Below are 23186 nucleotides of genomic sequence, written 5' to 3' on the forward strand. Positions count from 1 at the left end.
AAACTTAGTATTGAACCATGTTTCTCTGAAAAGTCTAACCATAGAATCTCTTCCCAGATGTGCTGGACCATGATATAATCTGGCCATGTCAGCAATCAAGCAATTTGGTAAGACTACTCTGCCATCTTTGTAAACCCACACTCCATCTTCTTCACGTGGTCTGCAATCTGATCTTAACCACAAGTCTTTTTCTTCATCATCTGTTTCATTTTGTAAATCTCTAATTTCATGCCATGTTTCTACAACTGTTGTTAGCATTAATGAATTTGAATCAGTTTCTTTACTCCTCTCCCGATTGTAAGAATAATTTTTCCTTGCGCAGTATTTAGCTGTTTCATCTGCGAAGGCATTTCCTTTGGAAATATAATCAATTCCTCTAGTGTGCGCTGCACACTTAACAATGGCGATTTCTTTTGGCAATTGTATTGCTTCAATTAATCTCCTAATGAAAACTGCATTTTTAATTGGTGATCCTGCTGATGTCATGTATCCTCTCTGTGACCAGAGTTGTCCATAATCATGCACAACTCCGTACCCATACTGACTATCAGTAATGATGGTAACTCTTATATCCTTTGATATTTCACATGCACGAATTAAAGCAATTAATTCAGCCACTTGTGCTGAACGAACTCCTTCAAGACATGATGCTTCTTCGACATCTGTGACTGTACAAACTGAATATGAAGCTTTTAAGACACCTCCTTCGGATCTTAAGCATGAGCCATCTACAAAGTAGACAAAATCCGATTCAGACAAAGGTCTGTCTTTGATGTCTTTTCTTGGTTTAGTGCAGAATTCCATGACATCTAAACATTCATGTTCTGTTTCAATGTCATCAACAATTTCAGAATCAGGCAGTAATGTAGAAGGATTTAGATTTAAACATCTTGAAATCGAAACATTGTCTGCTCCTAGTATGATTTTCTCATACTTTGTCAATCTGCTACTTGTTAAATGCTGAGTCTTACCTCTTGTCAATAATATTTCTACTGAATGAGGCACAAAAACTTTCACAGGAAATCCCATAATGATCCCTTCACTTTGTTCGAGGCTGATACTTGTAGCTGCAACTGCTTTCAAGCAACCTGGTAATGCTTTTGCAATTGGATCAAGAACTGCAGAGAAGTATGCAATAGGTTTCTTTAAATTTCCGTGTCTCTGAATTAACACAGATAATGCACATCCTTCTCTCTCACTGCAATACAGTTCGAAATCTTTCTCATAATTTGGCATACCTAAAGCAGGAGCTTGGCATAAGCTCTTTTTCAGGTTCTCAAAAGAATCCATCTCAGCATCATTGAGAATAATTGGATCTTTTACATCTGACTTTGTCAGTCTTTGTAGTGGTTTTGCAATTACTGAAAATCCACTTATCCATTGTCGACAGTAACCAACCATTCCCAAGAACATTCTGACCTGTCTTTGTGTTCTAGGTGGTAACATTGCTTGAATCATTTTTATTCTCTCTATTGTTACTTGTCTTTTTCCCTTTGCAATTCTGTGACCAAGATATTTTACTTCTTGTTTGCAAAACTGTAGTTTTGCTGGGGACACTTTATGTCCTTCTTCTGCAAGGCGATTTAACAGAATTATTGTGTCTGTCACACAATTTTCTCTTGTCTTTGCAGCTATTAACAAATCATCAATATACTGCACTAGCGTAGACCTACCAGGTAAGTCTAGGTCTTCTAATGATCTTTTTAACAGTTCATTAAAGATTGAAGGACTTTCTGTATAGCCCTGAGGGATTCTTGACCATCCGAGGGTCTTACCTTGGAATCTGAAAGCAAAGATTTCATAACTGTCTGGATGTAAGGGAACAGTAAAGAATGCATTGCAAAGGTCAATGACTGTATACCATTCAGCATCATGTGGAATCTGGAATAGAATTACTGCTGGATTTGGAACCACAGGACAACATGGAACGACAATTTGATTAACCTTTCTCAAATCTTGTACTATTCTAAATGTTCCGTTAGACGTTTTAACTCCCATAATTGGTGAATTACAAGGACTACTCTCCATTTCTTTTAATACACCTTGCTTGATTAATTTTTCAATTATTGGTGTAATACCTTCAATTGTTTCTGTTTTCATTTTATATTGTGGAATGTTTGGAAATTCTATTCCCTGTTTCAATGTAATTTTTACTGGATCTACGTTTTTCATCAGACCCATCTCATTTCCAGTAAAATCCCATATTTCAGATTTCACTGTTTCCTTGAGTTCTTCAGGTAAATCCTTTTCTTCAAATGCAGGAAACAATTTTGTTTCTTCTGCTTCCATCATCATCATTGTCATTCTGTATAAACCATCTTCCTCCATTGTTTGTAACTCAACTCCATCAGGAGAGCAATATATTCTACAATTCATTTTACATAGGATGTCTCTGCCCAATAGATTCACTGGACTACTATTACAAACCACAAATCTGTGTTTGTCTCTGTAATTTCCAATTTCAACTGGTACTGGATCAGTTAAGTCAGTTTTAATTTGCTGATTACTTACTCCGACAACTTGGATGGTATCCCCAGAGAGAGGTAGGTTTTCAATCTCCACTGATCTAACAGTAGAACGGGTAGCACCAGTGTCCACTAGAAAGGTGATGTCTACATCATTAACTTTCCCGTTTACGAAAGGACCAGACTGGTCAACCTCAAGAGTGGCTCCAACAACACACTCTTCCTCCTCTCTCGGGCACCGTCAGCAATAATCATCAGAATCGCTGTCTTGACTTTCTGTTAATAAAAACTGTTGTGAAGCATTTTGCATTTGAACTCTTTGCTGCTTTTGCTGTTTTTGTGGTTTTATTACCTGTTCACTTCCCTGAAATCCCACGTTTGGATTATATTTTTGAACTCCCCCACAATTCGGAAAAGGTGGTTGTGGCAATTGGTCTTGACGATTATTCACCTGTTGCTGTTGCTGTTGCTGCAACTGTCGCTGAATATTTAATTCGTTTAACCCCTGTTGCATCTGTAGCTGTCGCTGCAGGTCAACACCATTCTGCATCTGTGGATTCAATAAGGGATTCTTTAAGTTTTTAGGAGGATGAGGACACTCGTCTCTCCAATGTCCAATTTCGCCACAATTAAAACAAGGTAATCTTTGCTTTAACTCCTCAATCTTTGGGCTAAATTTCTTTGGGAAATTATTACTTTTAAACTTTCCTTGTATCTGGTTTGTATTTCCAGTTTGAACAAAATTAGTGTTCTTATTACCCATGCTGGCAATTTGTTGCTCAGCCACTTTTACCTGAGCCCACATGGCTTTCTCCTTGAGCTTCTTCTGTTTTACTTCTATTTCATCGCTGCAATATTTAGCCTTTCTTAGAATATCATCTACAGATAGTGATTGCCATCCGACAATGCTATTTCTGATCATTTCTCCAATTTCAGGTTTTAGTCCATAAACAAATCTATAGACAAAATGGCTCATGTCTTTTTCGTCTAATTTTTCATAACCACTGTATTGTTTAAAGATTAACAGTAGTCTTTCATAAAAAGAATGAACTGATTCTTTAGTTTCCTGTTCTGTCCTTTCTATTTTAACCCAATCGACTTCTTTGGGTGGAATTTTGTTCTTCATCCAAACAATCACTTTTTCATAAAAATCCATTACAAGTGGATTTGGAGCACCTGTTTCTTTGATTCGCTCAGGTTCTGTTTTTGGCCAACTAATCGATATCTTGCATTCTGTCCAAAGATCTGATGGAACTACAATATCAAAAAATCCATCTAAATCAATCCACAGAACTTTTGACACTTTGATAAATCTATCGACTTGCCTGTACCACTCAACTGGTTTTTCCCTCAATTTCGGAAAGTCATTTGTAAATAACAGAATGTCCTGTCTCGACCAAGGGACGTGAACATATCCTCCACCTGCAATTTCTCTCATTGGAAATTGTTTTGACAATTTTTCCAATCTTTCATCTTCCTTCTTTTTCGTCCATTTTACTCTCCATTTATTCAGTTCTCCTAGCTTTTTGATATAGACAATCAAATCTTTTATATGTACTATTCTTCCCATTGAGTTCAAACTCTCAATGTCACTTTCTGAAAAGTCTAATCTGTAATGTTTCGCAAAATTCTTTTGTTTGCTCACATCAATTTCAAGTTCTGCTGCTAGATCCTCTAGTTGATCATATTTATTTTTTGTTTTCCACTGAATGCTTTTACAAATGAACAGTAGTTCATCATCTCGATAGTAATTTAAACTATCAGGACCGATTGTTCCAATTATTAATTCTTCGATATTCGCTTTTAATTTGGCCACATCAAGTTTTGGTGTGGTTACCCTGACTTCAGGACTCCCTATATCTGATATAGCACCCATTGGTGTTTTTGGAGATAAATCCTCATTAAAGGTTAAATCAGGCATTCTCGATTTAGAAGAGTTTATTTCAGATAAGTCTGAATAAAATTTTTCAGCAGCCTTTTGAATTTCTGTATTTAAAGGAATAGTTAATCCTGTTTTGTTTGTTTCCTTTTGGTCAAATACAGGCTGAACAGGACCAATCGTTACTGGAACTGTCACAGCTTCCATGCCTTTTGTCATTCTTTTTATTAATTCTTCTTTAGATCTTATATATTCATTATAATCGACATCTTCAACATTTCTTGCCTCTCTTGTATAATCTTTTGGAGCTTCTCTTGCCCTTGGAGCCATTGTAAAATGTCTACCTTCATTTCGAACATTATCAAATTCTGGTCTTCTAGAAGTTTCAATGATTTCACAATTATTTGGATAAAGTTTAGGAGCTTCATTAATTGGAGGTGCACTCGGTGAAGTTTCAGTAGAAACCACCGGAGTAGACCATGATCTAGGAGGTCTCAAAGGCTGATTCTTTCTAGCAGTTGTATATATTTCTTCCATAACTGCATCCTCAGATTCACTTTCCATAGATTTCCCTGTAGGAGTACCCATTACCATTTCCTGAATTAAATATAATCCTTCACTCATATTTCCCTGTCTCCACATTCGTAATCTATCTTCATGAGTTTCTCTTCTCCAAGGTGGATTTTTAGAAGGTCTTTTAATTCCACTAGCTTCTCTTTGTAACTGATACATCTCGTCTTCCCACTCAACTAAAGCTTCAAATTGAGTTGGTCTCGGTTTCGGTACAAGAGCGTTCATTTTCTCTCGTAAATTTCTCAAGACTTTTACATTAAATGAACCATCATCAGGCCAAGTTAAAACACCGTCGTTCTTTGTATAGCGTTTCCAACTGTCGAACCATAAGACAGTATGATATCCATATTCACCTTCCATATACGCTGCAGGTGTTTTATACTTATGAAGTAATTTACCACCTCGCGTTTCGATTTTCTTATCAGGTGAAAATAAATTCTTAAATTTCTGAAATAATGTTGGCTTTTTCTCAACATGTTTAAAATGATAACTCATTTTTAAGAGTTAAATCTAATTCACAAAATCGTTCGTAAAATATTTCCGGGATGTTCCGCAAAACAACCAATCCGTGCGAGAAACACACCAACAAGCCAATGACAGTTGAGCTACGTCACTTTTCTGCTCAACCAATAAATTTGGAGTTTTTCTGAAGGACTAATCAGCTCACAGGTCGTCATAGACTCAAGAGCCAATCAGAATATAGCTTGTGACGTAGGTCACCCAATCCCAGCGCGGCTCTGTGACGTACACAGCAGCTGCGGTTTCTCGTTTCTCACTCCTGGCGCTTACCCCTCCTTCACAGAATCTTTTCACAGCGCCATTTTAAGAACACTTTCCAGTGTAAATTAATTCTTAACAATGACTATAAGGACAACATCTGTTCGTTTCACTATTTAGGATAGTTTACATACATTCAAGTATCCACACTTCGGAATAGACGGCGCTATTCACACTAAGGATAATATCCAATTGTCAGTAGAGTAACCCTTACCCCACCCTTCTAACACGTATAATTATGAACTCGCTTTGCTCTGAACGCACCGCGAAGTGACAGTTCTAAGAGTTCCACTTGAACATAAAATACAAATCAAACTCGCACTTTCACACTGAAAATTCCCTAATTTCAAACACACATGAAATCCGTACAGGACTCTCACCTGTTTATAGAGATCATGCACCGTTAGTAAAATAACGACGTTATCCGTACAGGGCTCTCACCTGTTTATAGATATGAAACATGTACCCGTACAGGACTCTAACCTGTTTATAGATAATCATGTACCGACGCTAATTTACCCTTCACTCAAGCTCGGATATAACTAATACTCTTATCACAGTGAGTTTTATGGAAGGCGCTTTGTCCCTATTCTCATGCTGCTTTAATTTCTTAGAAAACCCTCACTATACAAGATTCACACCTAGCCCTAAAACTGTGCTGCTCGGCGACAACACTATGGTACACGGCGATACCTCTTGTGATACTCGGCGATATCACTACAAACAGAACAGATGGCTTGCGTGACTAATTTCTCGCCACACAATCTATACCGGTATAGCTTACAGATAGCACGAAAAACGAACTCAACATGTGTTAAAACATCGATCCTATTTCCATACCATAACACTTTAGTAATCCTTAGCAACCAACATATTACCTTGGTTACCCTTAGCAACCATCAATTTCTGCTACCAGAGAATTGATCCAGCGGCCTATAGAAAATATATCATAAACAACGCTACCCAACTTCATAACCTATAAACAAAATTCTATACTAAATTAAGGACCCATTTATAAACCTGACATATTTTGGGCCTACTGAATCAGGTGGTCAGATTAAATCTATATACACATTATCTACAAACTATATACAATTTTATACATCTGCGGAAAGAATATTGTCATTAGAATAAAACCTAACTATTTAAATGACCACCATTGGCGACGTGATCTAGCTAATAGTAACCTACACTCCTGAATAACCAAGACCAGCTTGTTTGTCAAAAGTAAGATTTTATTTACTAAATTATGGTATATAAGTTGATAGTTTTATAAATGAATTTTATTAGCAATAAAGCAAGCATGATTGTAAAGAAACGTGAGAAAAATACAATTTAAGCAAGTGAATCAAAATTAAAGTGAATATTTAAAGTTTAGCATTTCTAAAACCTAAGTTCCTAACTAAACTAAATAGATAGAAATTAAAGTAAAGTTCTTTGAGGATTCTTACGTGCTCCACGCAATGTCCGACAGCACTTCACCCTCATCGGAAAGTCAGAAAGCAGCAGCCAGCCCATCCCTAGGGGCATGACTTTTTATACCTTTCTACGCTAACTAAACTACGCAAAGGAAAGTTTTCAGAAATCTTCGACGTCCCATTGGCTGAGAGTGACAAGTGACATGTCACCCACATTTCAAAAGTTCCATTAGGTCACTTTTCTTAAGGACCATTGTCTTTTCTGTATGCAACCAGGAGCTTCCTAGGTTTGCTACAAATGTCTCATTGCTTCCAATTGACTTCCGCGGATGCCAAGTTAAGGACTGACAAAATGTTCTTTTTCGACCTTGGCCATGTCCGACAGAATGATGATAGCACGTCAGTTTTTGCTTTGTGAACGCAGCTTTTGACGAACATTTTATTTCAGAATGGGCGTCTCGTGACTTTTTGTAGCTCGAGCAGACTAGGCCCAAAAGCAGGCAACTTATGCTTTCTGGTATAAAACAAACACAAGAAAAGTATTAATGTAAGAAATAATGTAGATTCTGTATCCACCCCAAGATTTACTAATTAATTAACCCACCCGATTAATCAAATGTTACCTAGCCAATGCAAACAAATAAAGCAGCGTTTATATCTACCAGTCTTCAATAATCCATGAGACTTATATGCACCTAGAATAGTAGAAATGACATCACACAGACAAGGAAAAGCAAAACAAGCACATGCTTCTTTTATGTTTGCAGCAGTTAGTAATGACAAAAACGAAAACAATAAATGATTTTATTATTTTGCACGAACAAAAAGATGCAACAATTATGCACGTTTATGAGCACACATGTTAGTCCCCCCATGTGTAAAGTTTAATCTAAGTTGTATTAGCACGACATATCACAAATCATTAATATTATTATTCATGTTATGGAAATGTGACTTCACGAGTTTAAACAAAATTTTGTTTTCTATCTCGCTCCATCAGTTTCACCAAAATATGTTTTGTATATAAAAGAATGTGTGGACGATACATGTTCGTATACAATTGAATTTGCATTCCCATCTCTTCCGATAGGTAAAAAGCAGGATATATGGTATGTGGTCGATACTATGACTGGAGTAAAACAGCAGACCTTGACTTCCTCATCAGCAGAAAGCCTCTGTCCATCAACATCTCTCTTGTATCTTGGACGAACAGGTAAAGTGCAGCTTGATGTTGAGACTTTTTCTGTATTATGATTGGTCTGATATCGCTCAGTATTACCAACCTTTTCTTTTAAAGTACCGTATATAAACGTAGATGGCCATATAATGGGTCAGTACTGAGAAAAGCATTAATTTGTGAACTTTGAAGTAGTTTTATCTTGAAACTATTGTCTATGAAAGTGGACATTTGATCCAATGTTATAGCGGTCTTCAGTAATAGTGTGGAATCCTTTTCCGGAGAATTATTGTTAAAATACTCAAAAAGCTCGTTGCTCGTTGCTCCTGCTAGCCATTCTCTCCACGAATTTCCAAGGTAAAGAAGCGAACGCTCTCTTTGAAGAGATGCACACAGAATATACAAGTTTTGATTTGCAGGAAATCTGTGTGTTTTTAAAGGTCTAGAGAATAGTAGTATAAGTAGTTGCTCGTGGAGCTTGTGCGAAGAGCACAACTAAACACTGGATAAAAAGTCCCCCTCTGCTGCTCCTTTGTCTGTGGATCTTTTCCAGGGACAAATGAAAGAAATAATGGAATGTTAAGTTGGCCACAGAGGGTATTAATTATTTAGGTTACTTGAGTAGTGAGAGGAGTCAGAAATGATGAGATCAAGTTTTCATAGTGTCGTTAAGGATATAGCCGATGGATGAACTAGTTTGGAATGTTTAAATTCGAGTGTGTGGAGTAAATGTAACACTCCTAAAAGGTATGTAGTGTCTAGAACATAAAATGGCCACTAGAACTTGTTACATTACCAAAAAGGCAATTTGGGAATATTAATAAGGTAGTAGGAATTTGAAAGTGTGCTCTGGGGATTTTGGCTTTACATTCGTTAATTGTCATGAGGGCATTGTTTTGCATTATCCACAATGTTGTTTTCAAGATGGTATGAATGGGTGGATGTGCTATTGAGGTGTCATCTTAAATATTTCTCATCAAACCTTTTGCTTTCCACTCCATACTCAGTTTAGAAACAACGAACAATAGCAGTTTGGTGCCACCCTTGTAAAACACACAATCCTGTTCTGGAAGGAGCTTCATGAAAGCAGAATGTATCTATCTTTAGCTGTTGCGTACAGACTGCTTTTAGCTATTCATTTGTTGTGGGCAATACTGATACTTACAATGGACTTCGGATTTGCTCATTGATTATGATTGGTTGGCTTTCATGTCATTTTCATGTGCTTTCTTTTCAATCAGTGGTTTTCTTTCCGTTTCTTGTGTTTGTCCCTCTCCTTAAGCAGTGTTTCTTTACCATCCTTTTGATAGGAGTTTTTGTACATTCAGGGACAGATTTTTTTCTTTTTCATTCAGCACTCCAAGGAAGTGCATTTGTTATCTTGCGTTCTCCCATGTGCACTCATCCCCACCCAGATCAGTACCCTGCGCCTTTTGTTTGGCTGCCCCCTTATTCTGTTTGCCCATTGCTTCCCTTTTCTCCTGTTTTGTTTTTCATTTTAACCCCCCCACCCTACACTCCCATTGCTCCATCTTTCTGCTGCATCTGCCACTCATCAGCGTGTATTTTAATCAACACCACCTCTTGCCCACCTGCTCCACTGTTGCTCCCGCTGTTATGGTCTTTGTTTATTTTGTGTTTTGGAGGTGCTAGCAGCACTTGGATGTCAGGCCACTCCTTTATTTAAAGAAATTCTCTTTTGCGCTCCTTTGATTATTTTTTAATTTAAAGTACGAGGATGGGCTTCCACCATCTTGGAACAGTAAATGAAAAACTAAATCGCCGCCACATTGACGATCCATGCTGTTGTGGTGGCTCATCCTTCCATATGTTGTCACGCTAGGCCTGCCATAGCCTGGCGATGCATAAGTGTGCAGGTGTCACCGTGCATGCATGCATACACATCGCTCAAGGCTTGGCCACTGTTTGAACTTTTATGGTAACGATTTCTTTTAATGCAACCCCACTCATCCAATGAATTTGTAATTAGTGCTTCTTTATATTAATTAACGAAAATGTGGTTAGGGCATCACTTGGCTGATTAATATATTGCTGTCCTTTTCAGTAAAGGCATACTTAAACCCAAACTGTAAATATCAAAGCACTTTGATTAGGTTTTTAAGACATCCTAATTTATGAGAAAACAAAAAGTGAGAGCCAGATATTGTACACTGTTAAGGATAATAATTTTATGGAATTTGACCAGTAAGCTATGTGAGAGTACAGTCATGATATAAGGTATGGCTAAGTTCCCACAACACCCACAGAGACGACCAGAATTCAGTCAGGGTAATCTAGACTTATCTTTGGTAGGTTGATCTGACGAGCAGGACAAACTTCCTAGAAAATGCATGAAATGTGTTGTTGTACAAGCCAACCAAGAAGCAAAAAATATAAAGGTCCATACCAACGTAAGACAGGTGAGAATACAAATGAATAAGTAAATGAGGCACAAAATTAGAAAGTTAGGCAAGAATTTCAAATTTTAGTTGAAAGGATCAAAGGACTATTGAATACAAGTTCATAAGACCAATTGTGTTGAAAATCAATGGAAAGTAGAAACGTTGCCAAAATTGGTCATTTTTCTTTGAGCGGCCCGACCAGGACGTAGGCATCTCAAGTGGCTGACTCGTAACCGCACATTTTTGACTTAAAGTTGGTTGGTCAGAAAAAACCTACCTGGTGGCTATTTTAAATCAGAGCTCCACTAGGTGTGTATATCGAATTAATGTGCTCTTGGTGAATCTCAAACATTTATTTGCAAAAGGACTGATTTAGACAAGAAGACCAAATTAACACAGATGATGAACTGGCTCATGGTCAGATACAAAGGAGCAAACAAAGGATTTTCAATCAGAATTGCATTTTTGAAAGATTATTTTAATTCCAGGTCTTCCCGGATGAGTACTGAGGCCTTAGTTTATTTTGGAGAACAGATGACCAGGCTCATCCCCAACTTGTGGTGGTCCGAGATTTCTGGTACTGGAATATACTCTTTTGGCACAGGACATTTCTAGTCATCAGCAGTACAGGCTCTCAGCAAGCAACATAAACAATAGGCAAAGATCCCAGTTGTTCTGTGGATCTGTTCAAGTAACTGTCTCTCCCATTACTTGAAAGCAAACCCTTCGGACCTAGGCTAAGGCCATAGTTAGGACTACCTTCCAATCCACATCCAGTAGGCAGTAGGGTTTCTTCTCGGTATAACATGCAGTCACTTCTTTCGACCTTATTATGTTATTGTTCCAACGTTTGAGGAGTGAAACATTAGCTGGTAATGTACTATCTAGTTTGGTTAATGTAATATCTAGTCTACAGTGCTTTTACTCCAAATGACATAATTCCAGAGAGTGACTGTTGGTAATGAACCTCTTCCAGAATCCATTGCAGGTAAGTGTCCAGCCTGGAGCATTTCCTCATCGGGAAGGGGCTCTAGTCTGTGCACCAACGCAACACTTTTTAGAGCCACTCAGTTCAAAGGTATCATAATGCATTCTGGTAGTACTTTGGAAGAAGCTTCCATAAAGCTTAATAGCGTGATAGTATTTAAAATGTGGGGATAGCAGTGCTCAAAGGCAACACATACTACCCAGGCCAGCTCGTCCCACTTATCTCCTGTTTTTCTTAATCCCTCTGAAGACTTCACCAAGGCAAAGGGTCATTTGGAGGTATGAATCGGCCCTACTTTCCAACTTGGGAAAAGTAAAGTAATTATTGGCTGAAAAGTTAATCCTTTTCTATTTCTGATATATCGAAAGGTAATACAAATAGCCAACCTCTATCTTCACATTTGTTCTTTTCAAGCACCATTTCACATGTTGGTACTCCTAACCTCCAACTCGACTAAATAGGAATGTGCTGCAAAATTAATAATTCAGAGAAATACGAGCCAACAGGCCAGACTGCTTTTTCGCTTGGTCTGTGCAGTCCACAGAGCTAATTTCATTTGTTACGTAATATCTATTTTTGCACTGCTAGGAATGTTTCTCCCACAAAAAAATCAGGTTTTAAGCTGTGCTGCTCCTGTCATTAACAGATGTCAATTTCAGACCTACACAACTTCTGCTTTTGTTGGTTTTGGAACCTAAGCAGGACTCCTAGTGGTGCAACAAGTGCTTCAAAGCGTTGAGGAGCGGGAAGCTTAGAACAGGTTTCTGGTCTCCTGGCCGCTTCCAGTGCCTGCAACCTTCCCAGCCTCAAAGGAATTTCCAATGCCGATGTTGATATGGAGCAGTTCCTACATTCCATTAAGGCATCGTTTTGGATGGGTGTGGTTTCCTCTGGCGTGCATGCAACCCCGTTGGGGACACCCTTGAGTTTAGCCTCTGGACTGGAACACCTCCAGTGGGATTTCACTCAGTGACTGTCTGCCCAGTTCCGTGCCACAAAGCGCGCTGTGATAGTGAAACGGCCCCAACACCTCCCAGTACTCTGACAAAGGTTCCTGCTCCTCTATCCCGCCGAGTACCAGTTTAGACATCGCCAGTGCAGATTTCTGTGCTTCCACCAATATCAGCTCCTCCTTATGGCCATTGCTGGAGTCAAAATCTTTCCTCATGCGATTCAGAAGGGAGGGGCAGCACATTGTGGAAGATGCCAGGTATACGGAAAGTACCCAGTCTGGTCCTGCGTCGAGAAAAAAATACTGGCAAACACTGGCGGCCGGATTATACACTGATACAATCTGAATCCCCCAAATAACTTTCCATAATGGTGGTGACATTGGTGGCACAGCCAACTTGCTCCCTGCTGCTGACTCAGTTCCCTCAGAGTACTTGGCAAAAATGACAGTGGTCTGGCCACATCACCATAAGTGTTGTTAAGGGCCACCACACCTGGAGGTGGCCTCATTCATTGTTGGTCTGAGGAAGACGGATAAAGTGCTGAAATTGCTGCTTCCATCAGTGGAAAAACGTCCCATTTTTTGACTGAAATATTTCAGTCCTCTTCAGTGGCAGCCACCTACATGGAATCTAAAATGTTGGAAGCCATGAGCAAAAAGATGTTTTCAGCCTGGAGCGTGGACTAAGATCCATGAATACCACTAGGCACAGGCACTATGGGAGATGGTGGTGCCAAATCTGACTCGCCACCTAACAAACTCCTTTGCAGAGGTTGAGAAGGATTTAAAGGACGCTCCTCTCCAGATCTTAAGACACGACTGAAAGCTATAGCTTCAGTAGACAGGGCCCTGGTGTCGTGCAGAAGGCATGTTTGGCTGCATTCTATGTTTTTTCTCCCTCTGTAAAAGCTGGCCTGGTGGATATCCCTTTTCATAGTTTGCTCCTTTTTGGAGAAAATGCTGTTTTAGCCCTGGAACGCTTAAAGACCAGAACGGCAACTGTAAGTCGACCTGGCATATCCAGACCATGATTTTCACAGGCACACAAAGATGTTTTTGGAGGTACTTAAGGCTACTTCCTTTTCTTCAGCCTGAATGACTGCCCATCCAACTGCCTAACCATCTTAGCTCCCTTGGTGCTGTTATTGGCACAATTCAATATATCAATGTCCTGAACAAGGGGCCTGCACAGAAATATGAAGATTGATTAAAAGATGTTGCTACCTGCAACAAGCAGAGTTATGCTGCTGTTGGACAGGCCACATGAAGGGCTCGCTCCCTCCCCGCAGGACAGGGCCCGGGCCACCGTCAGCGCCATTGCCCGGCCCAGCCGCCATCTTGGACACGGCACCGCGCGGCCTCAGCCCGACCCCAACCCTGGGCCTGGCCAGGCCCCGACATCCCGGCACCACCCTCCACCCAGGAGGTGAACGGACCACTTGGCAGGTCAATGGGAGTAAGAAGTGTCGATGGCTCTCCCCCGCCAGGTGCCGAGCACCCCCAGCCTCCTCGGGCGCTGGCTCCACCCCCCTGCTGGGTGTCTGGACTCCCTCATCCCAGACCTCCCGACCCCCAAGAGCGAGGGTCCGGACATCAAAGGGCGCCAGACCTATAACTGGGGCCGCCCCAGGACAGGAAGGCAGTTGTATCCTGGAGTCGAGAGACACCGCGACGAACTCATCCTTGACGGACTGCTGGCGCTGCCACAGCCCTGCCTTGTGAACTCTTGTCCTGCCTGCTGGCGCTGCCGCGGCCCTCTGCAACCTTCATCCTCGTGGGACCTGCTGGCGCTGCCGCGGCCCTCTGCAACCTTCATCCTCGTGGGACCTGCTGGCGCTGCCGCGGCCCTCTGCAACCTTCATCCTCGTGGGACCTGCTGGCGCTGCCGCGGCCCTCTGCAACCTTCATCCTCGTGGGACCTGCTGGCGCTGCCGCGGCCCTCTGCAACCTTCATCTTCGTGGGACCTGCTGGCGCTGCCGCAGCTCGTTGCAACCTGCATTCTCGTGGGACCTGCTGGCGCTGCCGCGGCCCGTAGTAACCTTCATCCTCGTGGGACCTGCTGGCGCTGCCGCGGCCCGTTGCACCCTGCATTCTCGTGGGACCTGCTGGCGCTGCCGCGGCCCGTTGTAACCTTCATCCTCGTTGGGACCTGCTGGCGCTGCCGCGGCCCGTTGCCACCTACGACCTCTTCGGGACCTGCCGGCGCTGCCGCGGTCTGACCCATCCGAACACCGAGCTCGAGGATTGTGAGCTATCACCGTTACAAACCCGTACCCGTGGGTACCAAGACTGTCCCGCTACCCCCTTCCCTTACTAGAGACTAGAATTGAGAGGATCATCGTGTCCTGATCGCCTTGTATCGTACCACACTACTACCAGAAGTGCCTATAAAAGGTGTTACCCTAATCTTTGTGTGGTGTCCATCTGTGGGGGGGAAGTTACCTGTCTGTGCGATCACTGTGCTCGGCCGACCCTCCAGGTCCCCGTCTAACATTGGTGGCTAGCGGCGCGATCCGAACCAACGCGTACCGTACAGACAGTAACTCACCCTACGACTAAAACCACAATGACGACCAAAGAGAGCGGATCGGCGGAGAAGTTCCAGATGGAAAAGCTGGAAGAATACAACCACCGAGAACTCAAACAATTTTGCATGGACTTAGGCATTGCTACCACCGGGCTAAGCACAAAAGAAGACTTCAAAAACGCCCTAGAGGCCTGGACAGAGACAAATACCGCAACCCCCCGGGACCCCGCAGCCCCGGAAGTCAACACCACCCGGACGGAGGAACGGAGAACAGGCCCCTCCCATGAAGAGATCCAAGAGCGGGAAAAAAATAGATTACACGAGTTAGACTTGGCACGACTCAGATTAGACGGAGAATTGAAACTGGCGGAACAAAAAATAAACTTAGAACACTTACGGCTCAGAGAAGAGCGAGAGGAAAAACAGAGACAGAGAGACCTCGAAGAAAAAAGACTGGCATACGAGCACGAGTGCAAACTAGCGGAGATAGAAATACGCAAACTGAACAAAAACCTAGGGGTGCCCGAGCAACCGCACTCCCCGGGTCCTACCGAGCAGAAGGTCCACATCCCCAAGGATGTGGTCCGAGAATATCACCGGAACGACGACATACAGCAGTGGTTCAAGGCCTATGAGATTGCCATGACCGCCCACCGGGTCGCTCGAAGTGACTGGGGAGCCGGTCTATGGGGGAGATTTGTCAACGAGGGTCGTGATGCCCTGCTGCAGCTTCCGGACCATCAAATGACGTCCTATGACCACATGAAGGCCGCCCTCCTCAGTCGATATGGACTTACACCCGAAATGTACCGCCAGAGGTTCCGCAACTGCACCCGGATCCCAGGTACGACGTGGTTGGAATACGTGAACTATTTCAGCCGAGCCTTCGAGGGGTGGATCAAGGGTAACAACGTAACCACTTACGAACAACTCTTCAATCTCATTGTGTGGGAGCACCTCTCCAACAACTGCTTTGTCGAGCTCAGGCAGCACCTCCTCGACAGTAAATTGACTGAACCCCGGCAGCTCGCCACCGAGGCTGACCGGTGGGAGAGCACCCGAGTGGCCCGGAGTGGGCCGAATGAGCAGAACAGAACCAACCAAGGTCACCATCGTCCCCGAGGAGGAGGAGGAGGCCCGGGCCGGGGCAGAGACGCCGCCCCGGTCGCACCCACTAACGCCACCCCGGCCCCAGCAGGCCGGGGAAACCCCCCGATGCGCCCGGGGTTCCGAGCTAACGTGACGTGTCATCGATGCCAGCGAGTCGGCCACTACGCCAGTGACCCGACCTGCCCGAAGAACCAGGCCCCCGGGCCCCGCCAGATGGCGGCCGCCGCCCTGGGAGAAGAACAAATCTCCGAAGACACGGAGACCTATGAGTCGGAGCAGTTCGAGTGGGAACCCGCCGCCATGACCCTGGCATGCCTAGGAGGAAGAGACATGGTCCCGCGGACTCCCCTGCCCGCCAACACTCGGAAGTACAGCCAATGGGTGAGCATCAATGGGCGCAAGGCCGAGGCCCTGCGTGACACCGGGGCCAGTGTGACGGCCTTCCGCTGTCACCTGGTGACCCCAGAACAAATCCTACCAAACGTACTTTGCCCCGTCCGATCGGCGGATAACTCGGAGAGCCTGTGTCGGATGGCCTGCGTCCCCTTCGAATGGGGAGGAGTGTCCGGCATGCTGAAAGTAACTGTCCGTGACGATGCCCCCGTAGACTGCCTCCTGGGGAACGATCTCGAGAGCTCCCCGTGGGCCACTGTGGAAAGAAGAGAGCATCTGGGGATGTTGGGTCTCCCGGACTGGGCGTGCGTAACCACCCGGTCCATGGCCACCCGCACCATCCCTAGACCAGAAGAACCAGAATGGGCAGCACCTCCGCCCTCGATCACTCCAGAAGAAGACTTCCTCCAGACCGACCACCCGGACCCCACCCCAGAGGGGTCCACACAGCCCCCCGAGCTTCCCGACCTGGCTCAGTGGCGTCAAGAAGGGGGGCCCACCCAGGAACAATTCCGGCAGGAGCAAAAGACCTGCCCCTCCCTCGAGGGATTGCGACAGCAAGCGCTCGCCCAGAGCCAAGGAGACACCACCGGGGCCCACTGGGTTTATTGGGACAATGATCTCTTGTACAGCGAACAGAAAATCGCAGAACTGGGGGCCGGGCGAGTGCTGGTGGTGCCCCTCCACTTCAGAGACTTCCTGTTGAACCTAGCCCATGATGTCCCCCTGGCCGGGCACCTGGGCCAAGACAAGACCTACCACCGCCTGGTGACTCACTTTTTTTGGCCCAAAATGAGAAATGACGTATCCAACCATTGCCGGTCCTGCCCGACCTGCCAGGCCAGTGGGAAGAGCGGCCGCAAACTCAAGGCACCCCTACAACCATTCCCCGTGGTGACCACCCCGTTCGAAAGGGTGGGAATAGACATTGTGGGGCCCCTGGACCCCCGAACAGCACAGGGACATCGCTTCATCCTGGTCCTGGTGGATCACGCTACCCGCTATCCTGAGGCGGTCCCCCTTCGTACGATAACAGCCCCAGTAGTGGGTCGAGCCTTGATGGGGATCTTCTCTCGAGTGGGCTTCCCCCGGGAAGTCGTCAGCGACAGGGGTACGAACTTTATTTCAAAGTATATGAAATCCCTCTGGCAGCAGTGCGGAGTCACTTACCGATTCACCACCCCCTATCACCCCCAGGGGAACGGACTGGTCGAGCGGTTCAACCGCACCCTCAAGGGGATGATCATGGGGCTGGAAGAACCCCTACGCCGCCAGTGGGACGTGCTACTACCGTGCCTCCTCTTCGCCTACCGAGAAGTCCCCCAGAAGTCCCTCGGCTTCAGCCCCTTCGAACTCCTGTACGGACACCCCGTTCGCGGGCCTCTCAGCCTAGTGAAGGAGGAATGGGAAATGGCCCCCCTAAAGACCCCTCCGGACGTCTACAAATACCTCCTGACCCTCCGTAATCAGACCCGGAAATTCAGGGAGATCGCTAAAGCCAATCTGGAGGCCAGTCAAGAGGACATGAAGAAGTGGTACGACCAACATGCCTCCTCCATCGAGTTTGAACCGGGTCAGCAGGTATGGGTGATGTCCCCCATCGAACCATGTGCCTTGCAGGACAAATGGACGGGGCCCTTCAAGGTGGTCGAGCGCAGGAGCCCCGTCACCTATCTCATCGACCTGGAGTCCCCCCGGAACCCCCTCCGGGTCCTCCACGCCAACCGACTCAAACCCCACTTCGTGCGCTCAGAGCTCAGCCTGCTGATGGCTACCGACAGTGGCGCAGAAGGAGACTCCGAGCCCCTCCCTGACCTACTGAGGACCCGGGAAAGAGATGGTTCGGTGGACGGGGTCCGACTCTCTGAGGCCCTGACCCCAGAGCAGCGTCAAGATTGCCGGGCCCTCCTGCTGCCGTTCGCAAACCTGTTCTCTCTCGCACCCGGAGTCACCTCCTGGTGTCTGCACGACGTGGACACGGGGGACAGTCCTCCTGTTCGACACCGGGCGTACCGAGTACCGGATCGGGTACGTACATGCATCCAAGAAGAAGTCTCCAAGATGCTCGCCCTCGGAGTCATCGAACCTTCGGACAGTCCCTGGGCCAGCCCGGTCGTCCTGTTCCCCAAGGCCGCGGCCCCGGGCACCACCCCTGAACTCCGGTTCTGCATTGACTATCGGGGTCTGAACGCGGTCACCCGAACCGACGCTCACCCTATCCCCCGAGCAGATGAACTAGTCGACCGCATGGGGGCAGCCCGCTACCTAAGCATCTTCGACCTGACAGCGGGCTACTGGCAGATCGGCCTCACCCCCAGAGCCCAAGAACGTTCCGCTTTCTCCACCCCGGATGGGCACTACCATTTCAGAGTGATGCCCTTCGGCATGAAGAACGCTCCAGCCACTTTTCAAAGACTGGTGAACCAGGTATTGGCAGGCCTCGAAGAATTCAGCGCCGCCTACCTGGACGACATCGCGGTATACAGCCGCCACTGGACGGATCACCTCCGCCACCTCAGAGAGGTCCTGCAGGCCCTCCAACAGGCCGGCCTCACCATAAAGGCCAGCAAGTGCCAAATCGGCCAGGGGTCCGTGACCTACCTCGGACACCAAGTGGGGAGCGGTCTGGTGGCCCCCCTCCAACTCAAGGTAGCTGCCATTCAGTCCTGGCAACCCCCCGAGACACAAACCGAGGTCCGAGCCTTCCTGGGGCTCACCGGATACTACCGGCGGTTTGTAAGGGACTATGGCAGCATTGTGGGGCCCCTCACGGAGCTCACGTCTAAGAACCACCCAAAAAGAGTCAACTGGACTCCCGACTGTCAAGCAGCCTTCGAGACGCTGAAGGCCGCCATGTGCACCGCTCCGGTGCTCCAGGCCCCCGACTACAGCCGCGAGTTCATTGTGCAGACCGATGCCTCCGACCATGGTATTGGGGCCGTCCTCTCCCAACTGAACCCCGAAGGAGTGGACCAACCCGTGGCCTTCATCAGCAGACGCCTACTGCCCCGAGAACAGCGCTGGAGCACCATTGAGCGAGAGGCCTTCGCAGTGGTATGGGCCCTCAAGAAGCTCCGGCCGTACCTCTTCGGAACCCATTTCCGGGTACAGACAGATCATCGGCCCCTGCAATGGCTCATGCAGATGCGGGGGGAGAACCCCAAACTATTGCGATGGTCCATCTCCCTGCAGGGGATGGACTTCACTGTGGAGCATCGTCCTGGCCAAGACCACGCCAACGCGGATGGCCTGTCCCGCTTTTTCCGCCTCGACGAGGAAAGTCCCCAAGAAGATGGGTGACTCTCCCCGCCTTCAGCTGGGGGGGACGCATGTTGGACAGGCCACATGAAGGGCTCGCTCCCTCCCCGCAGGACAGGGCCCGGGCCACCGTCAGCGCCATTGCCCGGCCCAGCCGCCATCTTGGACACGGCACCACGCGGCCGCGCGGCCTCAGCCCGACCCCAACCCTGGGCCTGGCCAGGCCCCGACATCCCGGCACCACCCTCCACCCAGGAGGTGAACGGACCACTTGGCAGGTCAATGGGAGTAAGAAGTGTCGATGGCTCTCCCCCGCCAGGTGCCGAGCACCCCCAGCCTCCTCGGGCGCTGGCTCCACCCCCCTGCTGGGTGTCTGGACTCCCTCATCCCAGACCTCCCGACCCCCAAGAGCGAGGGTCCGGACATCAAAGGGCGCCAGACCTATAACTGGGGCCGCCCCAGGACAGGAAGGCAGTTGTATCCTGGAGTCGAGAGACACCGCGACGAACTCATCCTTGACGGACTGCTGGCGCTGCCACAGCCCTGCCTTGTGAACTCTTGTCCTGCCTGCTGGCGCTGCCGCGGCCCTCTGCAACCTTCATCCTCGTGGGACCTGCTGGCGCTGCCGCGGCCCTCTGCAACCTTCATCCTCGTGGGACCTGCTGGCGCTGCCGCGGCCCTCTGCAACCTTCATCCTCGTGGGACCTGCTGGCGCTGCCGCGGCCCTCTGCAACCTTCATCCTCGTGGGACCTGCTGGCGCTGCCGCGGCCCTCTGCAACCTTCATCCTCGTGGGACCTGCTGGCGCTGCCGCGGCCCTCTGCAACCTTCATCTTCGTGGGACCTGCTGGCGCTGCCGCGGCCCGTTGCAACCTGCATTCTCGTGGGACCTGCTGGCGCTGCCGCGGCCCGTAGTAACCTTCATCCTCGTGGGACCTGCTGGCGCTGCCGCGGCCCGTTGCACCCTGCATTCTCGTGGGACCTGCTGGCGCTGCCGCGGCCCGTTGTAACCTTCATCCTCGTTGGGACCTGCTGGCGCTGCCGCGGCCCGTTGCCACCTACGACCTCTTCGGGACCTGCCGGCGCTGCCGCGGTCTGACCCATCCGAACACCGAGCTCGAGGATTGTGAGCTATCACCGTTACAAACCCGTACCCATGGGTACCAAGACTGTCCCGCTACCCCCTTCCCTTACTAGAGACTAGAATTGAGAGGATCATCGTGTCCTGATCGCCTTGTATCGTACCACACTACTACCAGAAGTGCCTATAAAAGGTGTTACCCTAATCTTTGTGTGGTGTCCATCTGTGGGGGGGAAGTTACCTGTCTGTGCGATCACTGTGCTCGGCCGACCCTCCAGGTCCCCGTCTAACAGCTGCTTTTTATCAGCCAGCGCAACACCCAAGTATCTAGGGCTCATTGTGGACCTACTGGTGCACTGTGGCAACCTTATAGTAGACGGGTTCATTCTATAGTTTCTGGGTGTTATGTTTAATTCTAGGTTTATATAATTGGTACTGATGCTTTGCGCTGTGTTTGACTGCTAATTAAAAAGTAGTAATATATTGGGGATGGGATTTTTCCTTTTCCCTTTTTGCACTATGATGGTGCTAGAATTGGGCGAATAAGTAGCAGGGTGACCTTAATGCGAACACTGCCATGTTGAATTTTGATGAGACTGCCACAGTGTGTTTTAAGTTATTTTATAAAGATAAAAAAAGAATCCATTCACACTTCCCTAACATTGTTAGCTATCCAGGATAATAAATGTCCAATATCACTTTGTAGCACCTGAACAGGACTCTTCTGGTTCCTCCCATAGTTCTACCCCCACAGACCTAAGAGAACAATGAAGACAATTAATGTCTACCCCTGCACCTTTTAACAAATGTAATATATTCTTCCCTGTTGGGGAGTATGAACATTCTGCCACTTGAAATACACCTTCGGGCCTGCATTTATTGGATGGATTATTGCGGAGTTCCTGATAACGCAATAATTGATGTAGTTACCCAGCTTGTGGCACCTCAACATCACGAGCCTCACCCTTTGCCATAACTGAGGGTACAATTTGCTAGTATCTTGAACTACAAGCAAAAGTACTTTGAAATGTTGTGGGCCATAAACTTTTAATGAGTTGAGCACTTCACGATAGTGGGCATCCATCTACCAAGGCGACTGGATTGAGGCCTCTGTTGTCCACACACATGGTGATTTCTGTAGTAGCTCTTGCCCTGAGTACCCCACCGATCATCCAAGTCTGCTTCCTCAACCTGCTGCCCAAAACCTCTACCCCTTTCAGCAACAAGTACCTATAAAAACTCTATGGTATGATGCCCAGGCAGCAAGATGAGAAAGAGCACCAGCGTGAAGCTGGGGTCCTGGCACTCTTCCCATTTCTCTATTCACATCTCACTTTCTGTCGATTCCCGTAGTTTATATAGAATCCCTGCCACCATACAATACCTTCATCTTGGCTGTATCTCAAGCCCACCTGAGCTTCACCTCTTCATAAAATGTGGAATTGAAGGAGCTTCCCTTTTCTACATCAAATGCAAGGCATACAAGGCGCAAATAATAAGTCTCCCTTGATTTTTAAAAACGTCATTTTATTATTTTCTGTTTGGACATTTTTGGGATGAAATCTCTGTTCCCTTGCCTGATCATTCCAGGCTACCAATATAACTGCACGTTTTGGATACTCAAAAGGCTTCTCCATGTAGACCCCCCTCTGCCCCCGTCAATGACAGCATGCTTGTGAGCTAGACCCAGTTTGGAAACAATTACTCCTGCCCACTTGTAGTATTTATATATTACTTTCTCAAAGTCTGTATTCTTTGGTTAGTTGAAGACCACTTCAGTGTGTAATGAGTAGGTTTAGCATGAAAGCAGTCCTACTTATGAGGCACAGTTACAGTTTGTGCAATCGCAACGAACTCACAACATTTTAATACCCTGTTCCTCGCATAATGAAATAAGAAAAGTCAGGTAGAAGCAAGTTTGGTATTTCTGCTTTGGAAGTCTATGATGTGAAACAGTAGAATTTCACAAATGTAGTACATGATCCATTGTGAGTTCCCATAACAGTAAAGCACATAAGTATTTTCTTTGAAGAATGGCAGGCCGTATGTGGTTGGCAAGGTGAAGGGAGCCTTGTGCACTGTTGGTGGTATCTTAAGGAAGTGCTTGCCCTCAGTAAACTTCTCTGGACTCAACATGGACCATTTAAAGTATTTTGGTGGATCAGGCGGCCCAGATTACTGGAAAG

The 23186-nt window shown here is 46.5% G+C and overlaps 1 protein-coding gene across 2 annotated transcripts in view; it reads left to right on the forward strand.

The window, feature by feature from the left end:
- Window positions 1-23186, forward strand: part of ERN1 (endoplasmic reticulum to nucleus signaling 1) — a 673999-nt gene that overhangs the window by 367736 nt on the left and 283077 nt on the right. For both annotated transcript variants that reach the window (XM_078654351.1, XM_078654350.1), the window contains exon 6: window positions 8203-8325. In XM_078654351.1, the coding sequence (XP_078510477.1) occupies window positions 8203-8325 (123 nt within the window). The remainder of the gene's footprint in view (window positions 1-8202; window positions 8326-23186) is intronic.

Source organism: Lissotriton helveticus, chromosome 7 (genome assembly GCF_964261635.1).
Source record: "Lissotriton helveticus chromosome 7, aLisHel1.1, whole genome shotgun sequence".
Lineage (NCBI taxonomy): Eukaryota > Metazoa > Chordata > Amphibia > Caudata > Salamandridae > Lissotriton > Lissotriton helveticus.